Source organism: Enoplosus armatus, chromosome 6, assembly GCF_043641665.1.
Source record: "Enoplosus armatus isolate fEnoArm2 chromosome 6, fEnoArm2.hap1, whole genome shotgun sequence".
Lineage (NCBI taxonomy): Eukaryota > Metazoa > Chordata > Actinopteri > Centrarchiformes > Enoplosidae > Enoplosus > Enoplosus armatus.
This window is the reverse complement of record NC_092185.1, coordinates 15,907,553-15,932,361: the sequence shown is the minus strand read 5'-3', so window position 1 is coordinate 15,932,361 and position 24,809 is coordinate 15,907,553. Positions and strand designations below refer to the sequence as shown.

General features: G+C 41.2%; 2 protein-coding genes across 2 annotated transcripts in view; one reads left to right on the top strand and one right to left on the bottom strand.

The window, feature by feature from the left end:
* The first annotated feature begins 1,312 nt into the window (after nucleotides 1-1,312).
* Nucleotides 1,313-4,218, top strand: cdkn1bb (cyclin dependent kinase inhibitor 1Bb). Its single transcript, XM_070907563.1, has 3 exons — nucleotides 1,313-2,074; nucleotides 2,358-2,485; nucleotides 3,981-4,218. The coding sequence occupies exons 1-2, from the start codon at nucleotides 1,633-1,635 to the stop codon at nucleotides 2,471-2,473; spliced, it is 558 nt and encodes a 185-aa protein (XP_070763664.1). The 5' UTR covers nucleotides 1,313-1,632; the 3' UTR covers nucleotides 2,474-2,485; nucleotides 3,981-4,218.
* A 12,976-nt stretch (nucleotides 4,219-17,194) lies between these two features.
* kcnq1.2 (potassium voltage-gated channel, KQT-like subfamily, member 1.2) overlaps nucleotides 17,195-24,809 on the bottom strand; it is a 144,883-nt gene continuing 137,268 nt past the window's right edge. The window contains exon 19 of the mRNA XM_070907431.1: nucleotides 17,195-17,341. Coding sequence (XP_070763532.1) covers nucleotides 17,195-17,341 — 147 coding nt within the window. The remainder of the gene's footprint in view (nucleotides 17,342-24,809) is intronic.

Genomic DNA, 24,809 nt, shown 5'->3' with positions numbered 1-24,809 from the left:
CCCAAATAAACTAATGTTGCTTGTTGATTCTTTTTAGAATCCATAAATTCTATATTTTCATTAGTGGAATATCATTTGAAGATCAACGTTAGATTTTCCCTGAAAGTACAAAGTTTTCACTGTGGTGTAAATAACTATTTCTAACTTTCAGCACACAGAGCCATTGTCTGTCATTTTTTGTTTTTTATTTGTGGATTTTTGCCTTTTTTGCAATTGCGGACTTCTCAATTTGGAGATGTGCGTGGCTTTCTAGTCCTAGAACATCTGTTCTTCTCTTTTTCTCCTGGGGGCCGGTGGAGATGAGGACAGGGTCTGGTGTGTGCTGACCTTGACTCACCCCTCTCAGCTCCAGAGAACTGGTGGAAATACCATGTCATAAAGATACACATTTCTCCTATTTACAGAAATGTGTTTTACATTTTTTGGCAATAGTTTTTACATTAGATGGGTATACCTACTCTACCAGAGGGCCCACACCTTGAAGCTCTAGCCCATGTATTTTCAGAAGTTATCTGTTTTAAGGTGGAATGTTTATAAGCAAAAGTTGGTAACATTGTTTTTAAAAAACTGCCTCCACAACTTATTTCTTAAAATCTTACAGCCGATTGTTTTGGCAGCCACTTGATTTTGTATTTTTACACAAATATATTTTGGGATTTTACATGTCTTTAAAATATAATATTTGGTTCATATAAAAAAGGAATGTCCTGTAGATGCAGGAAAGGTAGTTTAGGTCATTTGAATTTAAAGCAATAATGTAATGTCTCAAACTCTACCCTGAAGTTGAGTCTTGTTTTTTTATGTTGGGATGCAGTTTTTAAAATTGCATCATACACCCCCACCACTTTAAATTTGTCAGCAGCTTTCATCACTAGCCAAAATTATGTGTTTTTCTGATTTGGTAGCTGAAATAGAAAAAATGCACATGTATGGAACATATTTTCTTATTGGACAAAATAATTAAATTAAAATGAAATATTGATTTTACAAAACAAGGCTTTGTCAAACAACAATCAAGTAGTCTTGTATTAAAATTTCTGAGGACATGCTAACAGTTTCAATCTATTTTTATTTTCCAAGTGTTTTTTGTTGCCAAAGCAGTTTTAGGTTTGAAGGATAACTTCTTCAAAGGATTCGGTGTAATATACAGACGTGCTGGATGTTGCAAGCCTGCTGAACTAGCTGGTCCACCTTAAGAGAAGTGGGCGGGTGTAAGCGCGTTGACCAATGAGCGGCCTGCTTCGCATTTAAATAGCTCTGTGTGTCAATCACCCCCCCTCCCTCCCCCTCCTCAGTCAGGCTCCATTCTCAATCCAAGTACATCTCTCAATCGCCATATTGGGTACTGAGAAGGTTTGTCTGCCGTTTCTCTCACTACGGGACGAAATTGACAGAGCGGCTTCAGTTCCTGAACACTTTGTTTTGATGATCCGCGGAGACTACTTTGGACTTCAAAACACCGCGGCCGTTACCGTTTCCAGCTCGACGTATGCATGGCATAAGTCGTTTTACGCTTGTTTTGGATCTTGCTCAACGACGAGGAGATACCCGTTGTTTTTGAGCGGTGTGTTTTTCTCGTGAAAACTGGACGCTCCCGGCTGTTTGAAAAAAATTGTCTTTCTTTGGGGGAAAATGTCAGATGTTCGACTATCAAACGGGAGCCCGACGTTGGAGCGGACGGACCCCCGGGTGTCGGATCACCCGAAACCGTCAGCCTGCAGAAGCCTCTTCGGCTCGGTGGATCACGAAGAGTTAAAGAGGGATTTAAAGGGACATTTGCGGGAGATGGAAGAGGCTGCCTCCGCCAAGTGGGGCTTCGACTTCGCCAATCACACGCCGCTGGCCAACGGCAGGCTCGAGTGGGAATTAGTGGATTGCAGAGACGTCCCGAATTTCTACAACAAGCAACCGAGGAGGGAGAAGGGCGTCTGCTCCGCTGGGAATAACAACGTGGATTTAAATGGGAATCATAATTGTGTTGTTGTGGCTCCGAGCGAAGACACCGACAGGTCTGACGGGCAGATGGAGTGCACGGAGCAGTGCACCGGGATGAGGAAAAGACCTGCATGTCACGGTACTAGATTTGCAACAAAATGACCACTATTTTCACCCGAGTGCATTTCTGTAACAGGTAGCCAGGCTGGGGTTTATTGCAACATATCGACCACAGTGGTGGTATGTCGCCCATCAGGCTGAGCTGCGCCGAATATCATTTTTAATGAGCTTTCAAATTTGACCATAATGAAATTTAGTATCGCAAAGGAAGGGCAAACACTCAGAAGGACATTTAAAATTGGACATAGATTTTTATCTATTTCTTTCTAGTAATTTTCACTGACTGAACTTTGCTTTTGCAGACCCCTCGGCCCAAAATAAGAGGTCACACACCAGCTCAGATGAGGTTAGTTGTCCAAGCCTGACCCTCTCTGCAGAACACACACCCAGAAAGACCAGTCCCAAGAGGCAAACGTGAGGACGAGACACGGTAAGGAACTCTCTTGGCTTTGATGCATCTTTAAAAAAATATGTATTTTTTTCTTATGGGCTTCTGCATGCTGTACACAGTTGGTTGTTTACCAGCGTCAGGGTAGAAAATGGACGTCCCCTTATTCCAGCTGTTGTTTGCCCCGAAAGTCAGATGTAAATGAAACAAAATACAATTTAGAAAATATTTATTTTTGTATTCTGTCAGTGATATCAGGTGCTAACCCCAATGTAACCCCGTTGCAGTTAAGATTCAAATTATGATTTTAATATGGATTTCAAACAAGTGTGCGGCTTTGGCAAGAAAAATACGTGTGTGTGTGTGTGTGTGCACTTCAAAGGTGTTCTCAGGCTGTCCCATTCATTTAGCACTAGTAATCGTAGTAGTGGGAGTAAAAGTGGTTGCGGCAGCTGGTGGAGTTCACCAAAGCTTTCAGTTGTATTTTTGCCTGTTTCGATGCACTATGGTTGGTGCGAGAGGAGTTAAGAGTAAAACCGTGGCTGCACATCTACACCTACAACCGCTGCCTGCCACGGCGAGCCTGAGTTTCAGACCCAACTGTAAACAACAAGTGTGCTGAACAACAGTGTAGTAGTAACACGTCAGCAGCCACTGCCCTCAGCACTGAGCAGGGACGGGAAGGGGCTGGTCTCTCTCAGTGTGTGTGTGTGTGTGTGTGTGTGTGTGTGTGTGTGTGTGTGTGTGTGTGTGTGTGTGTGTGTGTGCGCGCGCGCACACACTTCGCACACTAATGTTACAACACACACATCTGTCTCTGTCGGTGGAGAGTGTGCAGAAGAGCCGCGTAGGTCTGAAATCAAGTGTGCTCGTTGGCCACGGCAGAGGGGAATAGACATGAAATCTGCATTGTCGTGGCAGGATGTGAACTGTCAAGGCTGCAGTGAAGGATAAACCCCTACACTTGCCTTTTAGTATTTTTTTTATTTGTGGAAATGGATGAAATCTTTTTAGGGATGGCTAACACGTTTTAGCACATTGAAATATATAGAAAATGTGTAATTGATGAAGAACACAAAGAGTTAAAAAAAAATATCAGCATAAGTTTAAGCATAAAATTCAAGATGGTGCATGTGCTGATGTAAAATTACACCTTGTGCTGTTTTTACACCTATGATATTTTGCACAGAGTCAAATGACTGAGCCAAACAATTCTTGCATCATTTCACTAACTTGAGAAAATCAACACTTGCAGTGTATTTACATGTTTCACACCATATTTTTGGATACTGTCTTGTTGCTTTCAAGTTAATCCTCTTGTCATAGTGCAAGAGGACATAGAGCAACACACATTTTCCATGTTTCTAACTGAAAACTATGCACAAATTCTGTTCTGTCCATTCTCACTCATTTGCAAACGTTTTCTGTAAGTGATGCATGAAGCTCAGTGTCATAAGTTAGTTTTAACCTTGCAGCCTCTTATTTATTTATTTATTTATTTATTTATTTTTCTTTTATCTGATTATTTTTTTCACAGAGCCGAAGGTGTATTTCCGCTTTTATGTGGGAAACCTCAGTGTTGGCCGAGTTTGGAAGAGGAACTACACAGCATCAGAAACATATCAACTCTCCTGAAGACTGGGGAGGACGCTGTTGAAGCACTGAATAGAAACACTAAAGTTGTGGCACTCAATTAAAAAGTTACTGCCTCTAAAAGCAGTCAATGTAGCAGTGTGCAATTAGGTTTGATTTCCTTTTTTGCTCCTTTTTTTTACTACCTGTGTGTAAATAAATATACATATTATATTATATTTCTCTCCATATGTAGCACATAAGAAAACATTATGATTTGAACACAAATCCTTTATGTAAAAAGGTGTGAATTTTGATTTGACTTGAAGAATTGCAGTGTAGTTTGATACATGTTTCCAAAATGCTGTTCTGTTTTTTGTTATTTTATTTTTTGAAAGGCAGTGTGACTTTGACACGGTCCCTAATTGCTACATTTAAAACAAAATCATGGCTTCTTACAGTTTCTTAACAGTGTATCTTCACTCCGTCATCATCCTAACTCAGCAGTGAAGAACGGTACAAATGTAGCTCATCTGTTTTGTTTTGTTTTTTAATTTTTCCTTCCTCTGGTCACTTCAGTGTCACCAAGTGCAGGTTCTCCTATAAGATCTATTTCCCTAGGAAATCAACACAGGAAAAAATGTAATATTTCTGTTAGGACTTCCTTTTACATCACCTGATATTTATTTTGTGATAGGTGCTTTTAGCACCAGTTGAATCCTGGAATATGATCTCTTTTTTTTTTTTCTCTCAAGTTCTGCACACCTCAGCCACATTGTAATGGTGTGTTTCATTTCTTCTGGAGTTGTGAGGTACTCAGATATTGAAGGACAAAGACCATACAAACTGCACAGGTTGTGTTGTAAAGTCATCCTCTCTTTGACTGTATTCATTTTGTTTCATCAGCCTTAATACTCTTCAGAGAGGAAGTTTTCTGAAAAGGGTTGAATGTCCTACAATACCAAATACATGGTTGCTTCAGTATGGTTGCCAGCACCGCCTGTGCTCCTTAATAGACTTCACATTGTATTACTTTGTGATAACCTAGAATTAAATTTCCATTCATGTTTGTACTTTTTTCACCAATGTTGTTAGCCTGCTGAGGGTGCAAATGTGAGCATATAAAAGCTTCCCTTTATTTGCTTAAAGTGTGGGTTATATTCAAAGAGACCAGTGTACACCTGGATGGAGAGAGAAAACAGCTCGTCTCAGAAATGCAGTCACCATGCCTGTGTAATTGTGTAAATCTTTGCAATGTACCTATGTACATAATTTTGTAAAAACACTGAGAAATTATACTAACTTATTTATGTCAAGCTTTTTTATGTAGAATAAAAAATGGGTTTTTGATTACGGTTATCCAAAGTGGCATTTACTTTATTATAATTGTCTTATTTTGTAAAAGCATATTTTTGGTAGGTTTTTTTTTTTCTTATCAATAAGGTTGCAAACTGAGCCTGATAAAATATTTGATGTGCATTTTGTAATGTGTGGTTATAAAATGTGTTGCAATCAATTAAAAGAGAAAATTAAATATATCTGACTTGTGGTTGCTTTTTACACGGTGTAAATTCACTAACACAAACACACACACACACACTGTTTGGTTTTGTATATTAAACATTCACATTTGCCAAGCTAACACTGAGGAAATAAAACATCACGTTTCTATCACTATTAAAATCCAACACACACTTTTGGTTGTGCAGAGTGTTTGCAGCAGCAGCAGCTGTGTGAGAGGGTTTCTGTGCATGGAGGCATCCTGGTACAATGTAGTGACACTCCCAATATGAATCCACCAGCGTTTTGAGTGGGCTGATGATTGACATTTTGGTCATCCAATGAAAAGGAGAGTGTGGAAAGCAGACCACTTGTTGCAGCCAGTAACATTCAGTAACTTATCATGGGAATGGATCTCATGGAAAAAAAATGTAAGTGCTTTGAGCTCAGAATACGATTCTCAACTGCAAGGTAAAATACTGCAACTTTAATTATTTTTTACTATTTCACTGGCCTCAGTAGCGTCTGTATTTCTGTGAGTGTCTGTGTGAATATGAGTGTGTGAGCAAGGGAGTGTATGAGAGAAGAGCTAGAGACACTGTTTTCACTTATGACTCTTGTGTGGTGTGTTTTAAATAATATTTTCACTTTAAATTGTTCTTGCCACGAATAAGGTTTTTACATTTATTTTAAGTTATTGAAGAAAAAAATGGTCTGGTAAATTGTGCTATGCTTAGTGGTGAAATTGCATTCAATTTTGGAAGTGTGTTTTTGTACACTATATCTCTATCTAAAATTGTTAATTTGTGATTAAAAAAAACATTTTTGAATCTGTTTATCATATTATATTTTAAATATGTTTATATAATTATTGATTTTGTTCTCACATTTTGTGATGAAATCCTGTTACAAAACTGGAAGAAAAAAAATCACTTTCCACTTACTAGAAACACAACCTAGTAAAACAAATCCATGTTTGCTCCAATGGAACTTGTAATAATGTTTTAATTTTTATTTTCTTTTAGATAAAAAATTCTGCCATTGTGAATGATGTATGCCAACAGCAGAGCCCTAATCCATGGCTAGACGCTCTTTGACCTGTGGTAACCTTACCACACATGTGTCTCGGTCTCTGTCATGGTGCATCTTCTGCTGTGAAACTCAAATTAATGCTTTCACTGCATGGCATCTCTCTGCTTCCTCCTCGTGCCACAGACACAGGAAGACACCTGCAGCAGCTCTTTAAAGCTGGATTGGTGGGGGCTGTGTGTGTGTGTGTGTGTGTGTGTGTGTGTGTGTGTGTCAGGGGAGGGGGGGGGTCTGGTCCTGAAGTGTGCAGGTGGGTAACCTCAGCTCAGCCGTCCACCCCCACTCTGAGCCTGGCCCATTGTCCCAGTGTGTGGGCCTTTGTGTGGAGGGCCATTGTGAGGGGCCGGGGCCGGCCACTGTTGTGTCTGGGGCTTCTCTGCTCAGACAAAGAGCCCGTCTACGAGCCTTCACCCTGCCCAAACAGCAGACTGACTGACTGACTGACTGACTGGGTGTCTGACTGACTGCTTGACTAGGTGGCTCGCTGTCTGACTAACTGACTGAATGGCTGACTGGGTGTCTGTTTGGTTGACTGATTGATTGGATGGAGGCAGAAGAGGAGGAAGTGTGTGTTTCAGCCAATCTGAAATACTCAATGTACAGCAGTGTCAACTATTTTAAATAGGAAGCCTTCAATACAATGCAAAATATTTTTTAAATAATAAAAATGTACTTGGAACTTTGCTTTTAAATGTAGTATTTATTTATGTAATTATGACAATTACAATGAATGTTTTTGTACAATTTAAAATGTTTTAAGGATTTTTGAGAAAATAAAAACTACATTGAGGCATATTGTGGTTGCACTGAGTGAGAAAATGTAGGTTGCACAGAGGACTGACAGGAAAGGATTCACAATGTATGTACTAAATATATGATAATAAAGCAAAGCTTACCAGAAAATTACATTTTCAGGAAAGTGTAGTAATTCCAGCCATAAATGCTAATGGGTGTGAGTGTGTGTGTGTGTGTGTGTGTGTGTGTGTGTGTGTGAGACTGAGTATTGCTGGCTGCAGAGGGCAATCCCATGCTATATGTACAACATTTTAACAAAGCATTATTATTATCTATACAATGACCACATGTACTGTAATGTGAGTGGTGTCAACAACCATTACTCCAGTGCAACATGGGCATTTTCTTATTTCCTCAGGCAATTGGAGCTATAATCTCACCACACTGATGTAATAATTACACTACATTTTGACTACAAAATGTTAGTCACTGTGTTTGACACATTTCTTTATGAATTACATACATTTCTTTGTACGTTTGAGCAGCCTTGTGTATAGCACAATTTTATCAAAACATTTTCTGTCCGGCATTTGGCTTGAATATAACCCCATGACAGATAATGCCTTGTCATTCCAGGTTATTTCTCTTGAAGTGGCTCATCAGCACTGAGTAGTTGCAGAACAACTCCTTTTACACAATTGTCTCACAATGTAGTGTATGTCTGCTTGAACTAAACTGTTTTAGTGGTCAGTTATTCAAGAGGCCACTGATGAGACTACACTGTGTGGCCACTATGATGCAACAGTATATCTCCTTGAATAAGGAACACCTTTTCTGTTATAGCAGGAATGTCCCTGAAAGCATTCCTGTAACACTCCATCACTGCCACCCAAACAAAACCACAGTGAACTCGAGGAAATTCCAGTGAGCCAGTCAATCAGAGACGAGGAAGGCATCGTCGACCTGTTCCTCTCTGCGACATCTCGCATGTGCCAAGAATTCACACTTCCTTGCTATATCAGGTTATCTTTTCCTGTTAACCGCCCTGGCACTTAATATAAAGTCACATGTTCCTCCCCATGTTTCCTGTCCAGACCACAACCCACGTCATCAGGCTATTCCCTTGGCACCTCGGGCTCTGAATGAGGGGAAAGCAAGTGCCCACAAACAAACACCTAACATCCCTCTCTCTCTGTCTTCCTCCCTCTGTTTCTTTCTATCTCCAACGTGCCTCTAACAGGCTGTGAGCAGGCCAAATTGCATCTGAATTACTGTATTTTTTTTCCGTTTCTCTGAGCGTTTGTTTTAGCCTGCCTGGAATGCCCGAGTGGGTGGGGTTTGGATGTTTTTTAGACAGCTCAATTGGATTCAGAGAGCCAGGAAAGCTGTATCAATACAGGGAAAACTATTTCATTGAATAGCGAGTGCTCTGACGTCGCTTTGGTTCCTCAAACGTTGCAGTGTGTGATGTGCGGAGTGTGTGAGAGTCTGGGGATGAGTGACAGGGGGGGGGGGGGGGGGGGGGTGCTGCAGAGCATCGAATGACAGATGTGCAGATGTGCATCTGTGGTGCGTTTTTCAGGGAAGAAGGGGGGGCGGTGGTAATGCTCATTAAAGGAGAGCACCTGCAGCCTATCAAAGAGCCTTTATCTTTTATCAAGGCAAATCTGCTCAAGCACGCAGCGCGAGACGTGAAAACAAGCAGGCTGTGCTGCACGCTCGCTCTGACTCATTCTCTCTCTTATCTCTCTCTCTATGTCTCTCTCTCTCCTGACCAGTGGATGGTACCTGGCCCAGTAATCCCGCCAGGAATGTCCAAGGATGCGTTTAGATGCATTTGGCCGAGAAAGAGAGGCAGAGCTTCCAGCTGGAACACCTGTGCAGAGCAGATAGACAGATTTTTTTTTCTTGGTGAGGACTCTCTTATTGTCGATCTCACTGTGATATCCTCTTTCATTTTAAATGAATAATCATCCTTACCCAACAGAAAGGAGCTGCACTGTACATACTGTAAAAACTGTCCATCTCTGCTCTCTGATCACATCTTAATACATTATAATGTGAGCTCACAGGATATTCTAACTTTATCTGCACTGCATGTTCAGACTAAACTTGGAAAAAATGGTTTTTAATACTATAATCTTCACAAATGGAAAGAGGTACAAAAAAGTTTTGAAATTAAAATCTCTCATTTCTTTTGAAGATTTCAAAATATTATGCTCAAGCACTCTGAATGCTAATTGTGTTTCTTGGTAGAGATTTTGAGAGAGTGGGGTGGGGGTACTTGTTTAAATAAAGGATTATAATAATAAATCATAAATTAGAGTTGCAACTATTTATTATTTTCATTATGAATTAAAAAGTTTGATTATTATTTTCTTTCAATCAAGTAAGCATTCATAGCCCAAGGCGACCTCTTCTGATTGCTTGTTTACTTGTATACTCAACGGTATTCAATGTACAGTGACGTAAAACTGAGAAAAGCAGGAAATAACAATGTTTTAATTTGGCATAATAAATTACCTAATTCATCAAAGTTACCACTTTTATCAAGTAAGATATTGTTAACTAGCTGACACTGATCAATCAAAGCACCATTAGAATAGATTAATAAATACACACCCTGACTAATTTGACCAGTTAAGATCAGGCTCTGATATACAATAGTTGGAACTGTAAGAGTGGATGAAGTCACTGGATAAATTATTTCAGCAGCAGGGGGGATTTTGTGTGTGTGTGTAACTGTAGTGATACATAACAATTCTCTGTGGTACAGACAACGCTTCAGTGAAAGTCAAATTGTGCGTGTGAGCGTGTTGGAGTGTTGTGTTTAAGTCCTCGGGAGACTTATATCTACATATCCCCACATATTAATTTTAACTAATGTTGTATGACCAAATGCAGCTTGTAGTTAATGTAGTTATTTGTGTAGTATAACTTTATGCATAATGTACAGTAATTGTGTGTAAAATAGCAGAAGAGCTTTTCCACACACATGATGATGACAGTATGGGTGTGTGTCAGGATGTGATGTGAATTTGACGTGATGCAAAATATTTCCATATGATGCAACTTTTTGTAACATTTGCAGAAGTGTATGTGGCAATAATTCCAGTCAGTCAAAATACATCTTACAACACTGACCACAGTATACATCAAATTACATCCCGTCCACCGAGCCAGCCTGCCATAAGGGAACACCTTCAGTTAAAATGACACAGAATGGAAAATTGTCTTCAGCGTTGTTTTGGATCGGTACCAGAAATGCATCAACTTTCCACTTTTCATAAGCAATAAAGCGGCCCACATTTCATGCGAATATACCCAGACTTTTTTCTAAGTTGGCTTTTTTCTTTTTTGTCCTGCTTCTGCTGCCCTCATCAGGAGGCTCGTGGGGCCTCTACGCTGCAGGGTCCTCAGTTTCTGGTGTTGAAAAGATTCCTGCCATAAGAATGAGTGAACATGTTCTCCAACACAGCGCTTAATGAGAAAAGCAGACTCTTCACCATATGAAACCTACCTCTGCTCTTGGACAGCCGTGGATGTGGTCCATTGGCTTCCCAATATTCAATTTTTCACTCTGTTTTCAATTTTCACCCACTGCAGATTACGGTGTTGCTGTTTTGGGGATTTTGCGCTGCCTTGCTGAGCAGATTTAAAGGAGAGTATCTAAAGATATTTGTTTGCGTTACACACATGGGACTTTTACTCTCATTGTCAATTAAAGAAAACTAAAACTACTGTAGATAACAGGAGGTTGATCAGGATTTTAATAGTGGTTGATTGTTGGACCTTATCTCCTCATCATCCATGAAACCTTATTCTTCATACGTCACATACGTACATATGTGTATAAAGAGAAGAAGTGTGTGAGAACAGTGAAACCATATTGCACAGAACTGCACGACAGGTTTTCTAGTAATTCTGGTTTCACTTCCATTTTCCAATAAAAAATACTTAAACAAATCTAAACATAACACCAGACTGACGGTCAAAGCTTGTATAGTATATCACCTCTGTGCCCCCCCCCCTTCTCTCTTACAGTAGCTCCGTGGTGCAGCTGTCCACCATGCCTAACATTCTGCCTCGGCGGGCCAAACCCCAGCACACCACTGAAGTCCTTCCAGTTTCTAGCCAGGAATTCTCTCCCTGTCTGGGGGAAAAGTCCCCAATAATATGACCTATATAGGCAGCCCCTCGTCAACCCCCCCCCCCCCCAAAGTGTGCCCGGACCTCTGCTCAAATCTGCAGCAGCCGTAACAACACATTAGCAGCAGTCACACTTAGCAAATCCAGCCCTGGGTGGAGTTTCTATGGCTGGCTGGACCCAGGATGTGAAACTGAGCAGCTCAGACAGATCTTTGGATCTTAACGGTGCCGGTTTGTGCTGTTGTTCTTGGCTGCTGTGCTTTCCTCTGGTGACGGGGAGGGGTGGGGCATGGTGAGCCACAGGCATATGGCTGAGGGAAATCTCCTAAGGCCAAAGGTCACGGGGGTCAATCTAACCTCCTGGCCTCTGGTTGATTTATTATCCCATGGGGTGATGTCGCCCTGGTCAGACCAAACAGAGAAGGGGTCAAAGGGCGTACTGTATCTGTTGCTGTTGTGAAAGCCTGCATAGAAGACCAGTTTTCTGAGTTGGGGATGAGGGGATGCGAAACAGAGACCCAAGTACTGTGGGGCCATTTGAGATGTGGAACCTTACCACAGTTGCATTTCCCACAGGGAAACCATGGAAACCAAGTCAATACTTAAGTAATAAGAGGGCTTAACAGTGATTTTGACATCTAAGACGTGGTGTTGGGCGCAACATGAATAGCTGTGTCTCATGTCTCTCTCAAGCTTGACCTTGGTAGACCTGCTTTCATACCAAACTGCCTACACACCATAATCATAAAGATGATGTAAATTCTTTTTTCATTTGCCAATAATAATTCTATAACACAAACTGAATGTTATTCTTCCAAGCAACTCCCTTTCAGTTCCTGTATGAGCTGGGATGTGTTTTGGTAGCACATTAATACTCGACTCTAATGGGATCACAGGTGTGTGTTTATTGGGTGTTTTATGATGGTTTTGAGCCAGACTAAGCCAATCAGAATTACCTGGAACTGTCTATTTTATACTTCAAGACCAAAAATGGGAATGTCAAATATTCTATGGTGAAGAGGTGCGGGGGAGGGCAAGGAGCTGCAAGCAGCAACAACTGTCATCCAGGCAACTGCTGGCCTCAGCTATTTAGGGACAACTCCTGACAGGCTGGCATCAGCTGCTGCTGACATTGTTTGTCACAATCTTGGCTGACACAGTACAAACACACACACACACGCACAGGCACACACACCTGTTGACTCATATCTGCTTTCATATAGCACTGCTGGGCCTCTACATGCCTGGGCCTCTCTAGACAGGTGGCCTCCAAGCACCGCTATGGTGGGCAGGCACGACCGCACAGCCTGACAACTACCACCCACTCACCAGCCACAGCATCCCAGCTGAGCCTGTTTGGCTGTTTTTTTTTTTGCACATGACTTGTCTTTTGTGGGGAACAACAGGAATTATGGTGTAGGAGACATGTGACCAACAGGCCATCATGGGTACATGGTATGAGCCTTAATGCTTGGTCTCCTGGATCTCCAGCCTAACAGCACTTGACCAGCCCCGCTATGGCTTCATTAATCTCAGGACACAGCACAGATCCTGTGATGTGTCTTCTATTCATGGCTTGGTATTTAAAATTTCAAAATGAAATATCCACCAGTAAAAAACACACCCACTACAATTATTTAGTGAAGAATTGTTATGTTTTATTAATAATGCTTAGTAATCTTAAGGCTGCAAAATTAAACAAATTTTTCCAAAAAATCTGCAAAAAAATACGAATGAATGTGCGTTTCCTTCCACTAATGTTAAGTTAACATTAGGAGTTGGTTCATCAAGATAAACAGCTGGTGGCAATAATTCTCCAGTCGGGTGCCATTAAAACATTGCAGAAGAAGAGGGCTCGATCAGATGACGTAATCAAAAGAGCGCCAGACAAACCTCAAATGGTGGAAAACAAAGCAGAAAACCTGATAATATGGCATCTCTGTTTGTTTCATGTATTAATTTGAGGAATGTTACAGTCTCCTCATCACTCCACGCAGATCTGGTGTTTTCACCTGCTGCCATTTTTCGTCTCTTCAGTGAAGCAAAAGTTATGACGTTATGATTTATTCGCCAAGTCTGTTTTAATTGCACTTTGCCACATTTAGCCTTTATCAATAGACCAACTTTTCCACCTCAGCCAAGCTTAATTTTCTTTTTTTTTTGGCAATATTTCAGTTTTTTTTTTTTTTTTGGAATTTTCAGCATTTCCATCCAGTTTTCTTTGTGTGATTTTTTTGGTCCACTTCGGGGCAGCGCAATAAGCTGTAATCACAACACTGACATATTATCACCTTATAAAGTTGATAAAGTGAATGTGTTAGATTCATGACACATTGTAACATTAGGATTCATTTGGAGTCATGTTTGTGTCCAGCTGACAAGTCCAGTATAAACTCTTGTTGTAGCTTTGTTTTGGTCTCCACCAATTCCTGAGTGAAATATCTGGCTCTTTAGCTTCCACACGCTCGACCACGTGCAAAAGTTAGTTGCAAAATTGTCTGTGAGCTCTATTGTTCCCAATCTGTTGTTAATATAAAGTTATTTATTAGAACGGCTAAAGCTTATTTTTTTTAATTAATAAGTGCTTTATAACATGCTTTGATTCTGCTGTATCTAATTGAAATACAACCAATACATAAAGGTAATTTTGTCGGCTGATTATTTTCATCGTTTCATGTGTAAGATGTACATAAGTACAATATAAGTCTGTTTTGTGTGATTTCTATGTTTCTACTCGCCTATTTTCAGCAGCATAATGAAGTGCTGTTCTATTCAGAGCGCGGCTCAGGTGGCAGGATCAAAGACGATGTGGACGATCGACAGAGCTCAGAGAGTCTAGCATTTCATGACCGAGCATGAGTTCCTCTTCTGCACAGACTCTGGGATTGCCAGATTTCACTGTCCAGCGTCTGTGACAGTGTGTCCCTTATATTCTCCTTTTAACTGCTTCCTCAGATCCTCTTTTAGGTTGTGCTCCTGTGTACTTCTGAGATCAAACTGTCTTTTGAAGTGGGAGTCTCTCTCTTCTCTCTGTCTAGTCTTGAGATGAAAGAGGAGCACGGGGTGACACAGAGCGGTCTCTGCAGACGGAGGTAGCCATGGGGTCTCTCTTTCTCCCTTTCTTTCTTCCCTCTCTCTCTCCCTGCCAAAATCCCCCAGCAGTGATAGAAACCAGAGGAGGACAAAAGGCAGCAGAGCTCTGCGGCCCTCCGGCCCATGTAGTCTCTCCGGCTAATTGAAAATGGCTTTGCTCTCTTCTTCGCTCACTTATGCTCCTGCTGTCCTCCTTCTCTCTCTTCCTCCCCTGCCTGTCCACCCCTCCCACGGGACGACCCTCCCTCCTTCCTCCCCTCTCTCTCTCGGCGCTGGACCGTGCTGATCTTGGGACATCCCCAGTATTTTTTGGCCTTTGAAGGCTAATATAATTGAGTGGTAATATGAGACATATTCTCTTTTTCCTCTGCATGCCTCGTTCAATGGGTTATGGAATATTGAAGTTCAAAGTAGGTGCGGTGAATGTGTTATTTTTTCTTTCTCTTCCCCCTTTGTGGTGATTGCAGTGTGAAAGGAATTTAGTGAAATGAGGAGATTTTATTTGGAAGGAAACTCCGGCCCATGGCTTACCTTGACCCAGCTCTGCTTGAGATTTGAACAAACGGCCCCTGAAAAACTGTAAGACAGGTTTCACCCTCCAACGAAAGCAAATTATGGAATAGATGAGCTGGTAATCAAATTCCTCCCAAGCCAAGAGAGCAGGCCAGAGCTTAATGAAATGGAGTTTTATTATTTACAGCAGAGCTACAGTGCAGAGGGTGTGCGTGAATATCATTTACAATCATTTCCATCCATCTGTACAACGGGAGCCTCACTCTCTGTGTTTCTCATCACTCCAACAAGCGGACATGTTCCAGGTTGATCTTTCCACATGATAATAAATACAGTACAATAAGGCAATGTTTCTATTTACAACTCTTATAAAACTGTACAGGAGAACAGACAGACAGCAGATACGTATCAAGATCTGTCACAAAATCAGAGTGCCTTTAAAATACAACCACTTTATTTCATGCAAGATAAATAATAGCTATTTTTTAACCACCGCAAAAATATGAAAATATATAATAGTGCAGAGAGAAAGCCTCTCATTTTCCCCCTTCCCTTTTTACCCCTCTTTTGTGTGTGCATCTGTCTTTTTAAAAATGTACATGCTATAATTATGGGAAGCCTTTCACACAGTAGGTACATAGCTGAGTTATTTTCTATTTTCTACTTCCTACATGCATCAGCGTCCTGTCAGATAAATACTACGAGCCTGGGAACAAAGTGAGAGCATTGTCTTTTTTATTTCAAACGTGTGCTCTCAGTAGTAGCCTGATATTTCCAAACCTTTCACACAGAATTAGTGCGCCTGCTCCTCAAAGCTTACTGTTTAAATTCTGCACATTTTCCAGTGTTTCTTTTCATTAGTCGCTCACAGTGAGTAATCTCCCCTTTCCAGGAATTCAGCACTTAATTAGCTCTGGAGAGAAATAATAATCAGAGCTTTAATGGGGCAAATTTATTTCAAATTGCACACAGCAGTGTGAGCCCCCTGAAGAGGGTAATAGAGGATATTAAGCAGGGTCCTGGTGGTGGTGTGAGTAGTGGTGCTGCTAAAAGTGTTTGAGATTGATATACATGTGAAATCTCTCAGTGAAAATCTTGGACGAATACTGAGAGGCCGTGCCATAACGTCGGACTGTATTCCTGTAACACAGCACCAGGCCCTGTCACGGCAGTTTGACTATTTTTATTAGCTTCAACGTAGCTGTAAATCAGCACCATGTTAGCCTCCCACCCCAGACACATTTCTTTAGTTCCATTTCTTTTACCCCAGCCTTCCAGTCCCTAACGCAGGGTAAAGTCAACAGATAATCTGCCCTTCCCTCCTCGTGTTATTCGATCACTACTAACAAACACCCGCCGCAGCATAAGTACTGTTAGGCTAGATGGATATGTGGCTATGGAAATAACCCTGTTGTGTACAGGGTGTGGATGGTGCCAAGATAATCAGAAGGATTTGAGGAATGCCTCTGCCATGGCTGGACTCTCAGTTTTTCTCTGTGTCTTTGGGGAACTTAACTGCTTTGATTGCATTACGACTTCATTACTGGGTTAGTTAGCTTTAGAATAATATTTGGAGTAGAGGAATGCAGCTCAGTGACAGGCCGCACATAAATTAACATTATCTGAGTAGTGTGATTATGAGGCTAATGTAGTGAAATAAATTCATGCTGCGTGTCGAAGCTTGAATGACTGTGTGCTGTAGGAGAAGACTGAGGGCCCACAATGCTAGTGCAGAAGAGAAAGCTACATTTAGACAAACAATATAAGACCCAAACAGGGCCAACAATCCTCAGAAGGGAGAGGTCATCAGCCTTCTTTCTAAACCATGAAACCCACTCTCAGTGGTACTCTTGCCCTCATGTCCCAGAGCAACGTGGTGCCAAGTGAAGAATTAAAAGTTCTCTTCTTAGTGGTCAAAAGTCAATGAGAAAATTTGCGATTCCAAATGGAAGAGAGGGAGGGGGTTTTGGAAGACTGAGTCCACTTATTATTTGCAGACTGGCCCCCATGTAGGGGGCTAGGCTGTTTATGTGAACTCCTGGTCCTTTTAATTTTCCTGGCAATGACATCATCATACCCAGTGTGACCATCGCTGCGACATCAGGGCACCTCATCGATGCTGCCACCCATGCACTTCTGGATGGTCACCCTGCGGATGGAGGGCTTGGACGTCAACTCCGGCTTGGGTGGAAACTGCTCCATCAGGATCCGCAGGACTGAGTCCATTTTCTGGTCCATCTGATGGACCTGGATTTAACACAATGACAAAAGACAAACAGGTTAGGTCAGCTGAGTGCCTCCGGGATAAACAGTCAGAACATAAGTACAGTGTAGACCTGCTTCATGAAACAAACAAAGAATGTCACTGAGTTTGCGCTTTTGTTTCGTATCCATCTGCCTCTTTAATATAGTTGCCATCCCAATGACAGAGCAGTGCGGGGTATAATGACATGTTAGTCTGCCAGTCGCCGTCTACCTGCTGAAGCCACTCATTACAAAAGCTGTTGAGCTATATGATCCCTGAGTGGGCGGAAAGACACACACACACACACACACACACACACACACACACACACACACACACACACACACAGTGGCTGCTGTTATTTACATGCTTTCCCAACTGTAAACACAGGTGTGTCACCCAACAGAGACATCCCTGACAGGGCACGGCCAGCCTAGCCATGGTGTGAATACAGATGAATGGCTCCATCTAAGTGATGAACAGACAACAGACTCCCTGGTGACATGCAAAATACAGTGAGGACATTTGCACATGTACACAGCAAGACACACTCATGCACACACTCACAAAAAAGTAGGCGCACAGACTCACTGCACACACTTCTGTAACTTCAAAGAGACTTTGTATGTGTTCACAGCCTTGGCCTTGGTTTTACCTCTGTACTTATTTATTTTCCTCTCCTGAAGCACTTACACAGCACACACAAAGCAATATCTTCTGATGGCTCCAAATGCTTCAAGAAACCAGGGAAAATGATAAAGATGGCGCTTCGTAAATCAAAGCCTAAACAACAAAGCACATCAAAGAGCCATAACATCTCACGCACCAGGCAGAACAGACAGTTTCAGACTCCTGTCTCTACTCGACGCTGATAGCGAACAACTCCGGCCCAACTGCAGTATTTCTGGCAGGGCACGGTCAGATAGTTAACATCAATGGCATTTTCATAGGCTTAAGGGTATGGCTCTTTCTCCCCATCTTTTAGTGTGTGTGCCTGATGGCCTGGACATTTTTATGGCAGAACGGGACATTTAGCAGCTATTATTGTTGTTGAAATATGAGCCATAATAGGACGTATAAATCTCAAATATCAGAGCGTGTCACAAAAAAGAATGAAATTGCATCTCAGCATGCCAATGATCATAATTTATAAACAACTGAGCATTGTCAAAATGTCTGACGAACCTTAGATTCCAGATAAATAAATTAGTTTAGCGTTTTTAGCCAGCAAAAAATCTCTGTCTCAAGTTTTTTGATGAGTTGAGTTTCTAGATCTCATGACAACAAAATGTATGTTTTAGAGTTATGTGCATCTACAGTTAATAATAGCACAGATAATGAACTTTAGGTGCGTGTGTAAGGTCATGTGCAAGTACAGTGACTGCTCGACAGACTTGTTTTTTTTTCAGTTACATGTAAACTGTGCCATAACATAACTATTTGATCAGAAACATACAGAATGACAGGGAAAAAATGGCTTAATTTTTACCCTTTTTGCTGATATTTCACCATCCACAGTGCTTTCCTCTGAGATTGTACCATGACCTAAATAGTTGTGCTAAGTAGACGAAGCACGCGCTGGGCCCGGATGAAGCTTAGAGAATAATAGGCTATCATAAACATGTTGGGCAGTAATCTACAGACTTATCAACATTCTCGTTGGAGCTTAAAATGGATCAGGAATTCCTCCTGCCGTGTGTCTAAAAGGAGTGGCCCAGGAGACCCACCGAGACACAAGAAAAACATAATTAGACAGGCGTGTTGCAAACACACAAGACTTATTTATCGCCACTGATTGTGTGTATGTGTGTGCTTTCTGGGGATGGATGTGGGTGAGACCTGCAAAACTGAGAGATTGTGCAAGTGCATGTGCCACTGGTGGTGGTGAAGCTTGTGCGTTGCAAGAATATATCTGTAACACATACATATGTATGTGTTTCCAAGTCTGGATGTGGTGTGAAAGAGAAGGCCTGATCACAAATGAGAAAAGCAAAAGCAGGTGAGAGTGGAAGTTCAAGAGACATTTTGAGCTTTTAGTTAGTGTTTTTTATTTTTTGTCCGAGGAGGAGGAAAAGAGATACAATACAGGCAGGTGGACAAAATAAAGGAGGTCAGTTCTTAGGCCACAGTTTGTACTGTCTGTTATGCAAATGTCAGTGCTGGTGACAGTCTACTTGTGGCCACTGTTCGTCTTTGCTAATACACTTTCTTCCTGTGCATATTGTACTGTATGTTGACATGATATGTGAGACTTTTCCTTTTCCCACATTACATAATTCTTCTGTGCTTACAGAAAATGCCAAAGCAATTCTTGCAGCTAATATCTGGCCTTTTCTACCTCAGAGCTGACCTCTATTTTGTATCTAATTAAATATGGTTCATTTGTGCTGTTGTCTTTAGAATTTTACTGTAATTTACATGAGTTCTCTAAATTGGCATTAAGTGTAGGGTATACCAGGAACGGGGTTTTGTTATTTTGTTCACCCTGCATTGTGTGTAAATGCTGGAGTTGGGTGTCACCACTGCTGTGTCATAGAAACGCATGTGATCCAGTGACAGGTGACGCTCCAGCTGTCCCCGACCCTCCTTCTGACCACAGACAACACATGGGACAGTCACAAGAAGGGCCGACACTTCAGCAGCAGGGGTTTCCCTGAACTCCGATAAGGTCCCTCTGACTACAGCCGAGTCAACTCAGTGAGAGAGACATGTGTCCAAGTGTCCGGTTCCTTTAAATGTAATCGGTTTATGTAAGTTAAGCTTTTCACTTTAGTCAGTTCAATCAAGATGTGCACAGTAATTTTAAATGAACGTTCTGTCTGTGTGGGAGATCCTTTTCCTTTACTTACTGAATAAAACAGGGCCCTAACCCAGGTACGTATATTGTATCTGCAGACCTTTGGATTGCCTTTATCACCTGACATAAGGAATATAGAAGATGTAATATAGCACACAAATACTGTATATGAAATAACAGGCATACAACTTTTTGTTCAATAAAGATAGAAAAGTCTTTATTGGACTCACCCAGCATCCTATGTCACTCAAAAGGTACAAAACAAAAAAATTACACGGAGAGCTTCAACTGATGATTTTATAAATTAATGATTTATCAACTGATTTTTTATTAATCATTTATTGTTTAATCTATAAATTGTCCAAAAATAGTGAAAAGTGTCCCTCACAATTTCCCAGAGCTGTAGATGACATCCTCAAATTGCTTGTTTTTTTTTAACCAATGATCCAAAACCCAAAGATATTTAATTTACAAAATTCAAAATCCTCACATTTGGGAGGCTGAAACCAATGAATATTTTGTATTATTATCTAAAAGCATTAAAATATGAATCGGTTGTGGGAATAGATGGGGATATTGAATAAAACTTGAATTCACCAAGAAAGCTTTAACAAGCAACATATGTACATTATCTTTGGTATATTTGGTCTTTTTTTTGGTCTAATTCGTGTACTTCCAGTCATTGCAGCAACTGGTGGAGACACTAAGTATAGAGACAACGGTGGGGAGGACACAGAGCTCCTGTTCACACAGGAACACCCTTCCTGAACCACCTTCCTGCCCTCCCTTGGGACTGTTTGTGTGTTACATGGTACGCTACAACAAACAAAAGTAGACAAACAAATGCGTGCACACAGTGCGTACGTGTAGACGCACGTGTTTGTGCTAGTCTGCCTGTCACCTAGCAAACAACAAACAAATGAGCAACGCGAGGGACCACAGGACATTAACTGTCGTCAAAGAGCTGCAGGGGAGACAGTAATAATGGAAAACTAATAAAGAGCTAATGTGAGTAAACAATCAGTGACACCACAGGGTGAAAGGCATCATGAGCCTAACTGTCAACACTCAGACAGTTTTCGCGAGAAACGTAAACTAAATGAATCATGGTAATAGCTGGTGTAATGAATTTCTGGTGCTCAGAATAGATCATGGCTTTTCCACATTGGTTACATTATGTAAGTGGACTCAAACCAAATTCAACACAAGATAAGATGAAATAAGATCAACTTTATTATTCCTGCAGGGCATTCTTTTCTCAGACAGTGAAGCTGAAGCAATAAAGGGGCAATAAAAGCAGCCAGTATGAAAACAAGACAACATCACATGTCAGACATACATTACATCATGCATCCAGATTTGACATGAGTTTGCTTTATAAACCTTACTGGAGACTCACTACAAATATTGTGCGGCCAAGCATTGCTGCAACACACATAACCCTGTTTTTTATTCTCAGGAAGATGCAAAAGTTTCCAGAGATTTTAATTTTGTGAAATGTGTATAAAAGGATGCACAAGACAACTGGGATATAGTGCAGTAATGCCTTGGGTTTGAATATTTCACTTAGCAGTAAGCAACATCTGGCTGTAATACTGTAAGGTGTTTCAGTGAGTAGATCCAGAATGTATACTGAATATACAGTCATACAGGTTGAAAATATACTTTTCTAACTTTAAACTACTTAAGTAGACATTTAAAAAAAGTTCCAGAGGTCAATAACATCTCATCCTGTCTGTTTCAAGAAAAGTGCTGAGAAAAGAAAAGAGAAGTGGTGTCTGCATTACTGTGAATCCTTAATTCACACTCCTCACAAGCTGGCCTGTGCCGGTAGAGCAATTCACACTGCCATCTGTTGGAGGGTTAAAAAGCCTGGAGAAAAGCTTGGAGCTACTATCGCTGCATTCTCGGATCCGTGCCAAATTATACCATCGCATGATTACTGACAAATGGAGACATGACATGCAAAAGGGATAGACATACTGACTGAGGGAGTGCGTGGTAGCCTCGACATGTAATGAATGGTATTTAGGTGTTGTGAAGTGGTGTGGCTTATTCAGCAGGGAAAACAAGGCCGGTATATACACTGAATAGTGCTGGATTACCGAGCAGATAGCCTTTCTTTAAACAGTCAACACACAGACACAGAGCACGTAGGCAAACAAAAACACAGTGACTCACAGAGACACATCTACCTCTCTTTCTCGCTCTCTCTCTCTCTCTTTCTTTCTCTCTCTCTCTATGACAGTCACCTTGAGGAGGACTAAGGAAAAGAAAAGGAGGAAAGAGGAGTGAAAAAATAGAGAAAGAGTGGAGTCGAGGAGACAGAGGTGCAGGGCTGCCAGAGGGAAAGACTACCAGCTCCAGGAATGTCTTGGCATCTGTGTCCGACCAGGCCGCGCTATTCAACATAACAAGATTCCTGTCATTGAAATGCTCTCAATCGCACGAGACAATGGAGACAGAGCTGGGACAGAGAGAGAGATAAGACGAGAGGAAAACAATTGCACAGGTCTCCGTCCTTGCATGCTGAAATGAATGTGTAATGTGTTTTCCCACCGCTGTGACCTCAGAAGGCCCGGTGCTTCAACCTGCGTAACACCAGAGAATTTCACTACGTCATTCTTTCTTACCTTTGTTATGACTGCTTACATGGCACTAGCATGAGTCACACAATGTTCATTCCAATTAGAAAACCATTTCTTTAAATTTACTGTTATAGTTAAAACAGAAAATATCTCACATTATGGTGTTTTTTTAACTTTAGTCCAGTAGTCTGGTCTCAGTAAGCAGAATAGAATCATTTTTCTGCCTGATTTGAAGCCATCTAAACTCACTTTTACTGTCCGGTGATGAAAAGCTTGCCACATTAACTAAAGAAAGGCAGAAACTCCTTCAGATAAAGTACTTCTTGAGCAACAGTAAAAACAGCTCTACTGTAAACAACTCTAAATATACACCAGTACTTAAAGGTACCCTGTAGATTTGCCCTGTAAGCAGATAGTAGGTAAGTTATATTTACATTCATAACACATTGTGTCTATCCTTGAGGCCTCGCAAACCTGTTGAATGCATTTCCTCCTGATTAAAACATTTGCAAAGCCGGTTTTCTTTGCCAAGTCAGTTTACTTTTAAATATTTTGGAAGCTGCATTGTTTACATCGTAGTTTAGTGGCTAGCTGTGTTCTTCTTCCTCTAGTTGTGTTTCTAGGCACGTTACCTCCACCAACTGTAAATCAATGGAATAGCACAGAACAGTTGGCGTTGTGTAAAACGAAATGCATGAGATACAAACAAAACAGGTACCTGCTCTTAAGAACATTGCTCGATAGCCACTTGTAGTCAAAAAATCCACACGGTCGAGGAAGTCATTCGTATGTCAATGTAGCTTCTAGAGCTAAAATGCTGTGTTATACCTTTATATTGCCCTTCCCTGCATTATGTCCCACCCTAATATTTTGACTCAACATTAAATTAAAGCTGCAATAATCGATATTTTTATTTAAACTATATGTAATGTGGAAGTGGCTTCTCCTCAGCTCTACGGAGTGTTTTTGCATCTTTCAACTCATTGTTCCTTGAACAATCTACAAGTTGAAGCTGTTGTGTTGTATCAACTGGCAACAGCTAGCGACAAAAAGTACATGAATCAAAATCAAAACATAGTATTATGTTTAAATAATTCTCACACAACTGAGGTATTTATGTGTAAATATCCAGTAAACAAAGAGTCTGGAGTGGTCGTTTCCAGTTATTTTCCAGCCCATTTCCCATAAAACCTACAGTATAATAGCAACAGCACAGGGTCAGTTCAGGTGAATTTCTCTGCCTCTCCATAGATCCCCTGTGCAGCTCACCCAGACTGGCTGCCTGCTCTTTGTGTTTCACCTACACACACACACACACACACACACACACACAAACACACACACACACACAAGATCCAGCGTTTCGCTTGTAACACAATGGTCAATGCAGAAAAAGCAACAGAGGGTGCACACACTGGCCTCGCTGGTGGGCCAATAACAAGCTAGCATTACACAGAGGTCATCATTATCATCGCTGTGACAGGGCTGCATGAATGGAGAATGGAGGTCAGGGATGAGGGGAGGGAGGAGGAGGCTAGAAAGAGAGAGTAAAGGAAGAGGGAAATTAAAAAAGGCAGAAGAAAAGGAAAACAAATTTGAAAGCAGGAAAAAAAAGGACACTAGCGGCTTTTGTCTCCAGGAGAGGGGGTTAACACACACACACACCACATAAACCAGGAAGGTCAGCAGGTCACTGATGTGCTGGTGTTGTCCAATGAATAAACCAAGGTTTTTAAAAACACTACATTGAGTGATAGCAGGCAACTAGCTACAACAAAAGAGCGTCATCAATACTAATAAATTCAACATAACTACACCCAGGTTTATTTTCAGAACTTCAGGCAAAGAACATAATACTCACCACCTAAGAGGTGACATTTGATTGCATTTAATTGCATGCCATAGCACATTGCCTTTACCTTGTTATTTGCTTGTAGAGGTTTAGGACATTAGGCTGTAATGCTTTTTTGTGTACACTTTACCTCATGCTCTGAAAGCCAACTGGATAGGAATTTGTTAGGGATGGGCATCATTTCTCATCAAGTTCTTTCCTTCACTGACACATCAACCATTCCTACTGCTGAT

Coding starts and splice junctions, on each gene's coding strand:
- cdkn1bb (XM_070907563.1), top strand. CDS start 1,633: ATGTCAGATGTTCGACTATCAAACGGGAGCCCGACGTTGGAGCGGACG. Junction 2,075..2,357: donor GAAAAGACCTGCATGTCACG/GTACTAGATTTG, acceptor TTGCTTTTGCAG/ACCCCTCGGCCCAAAATAAG.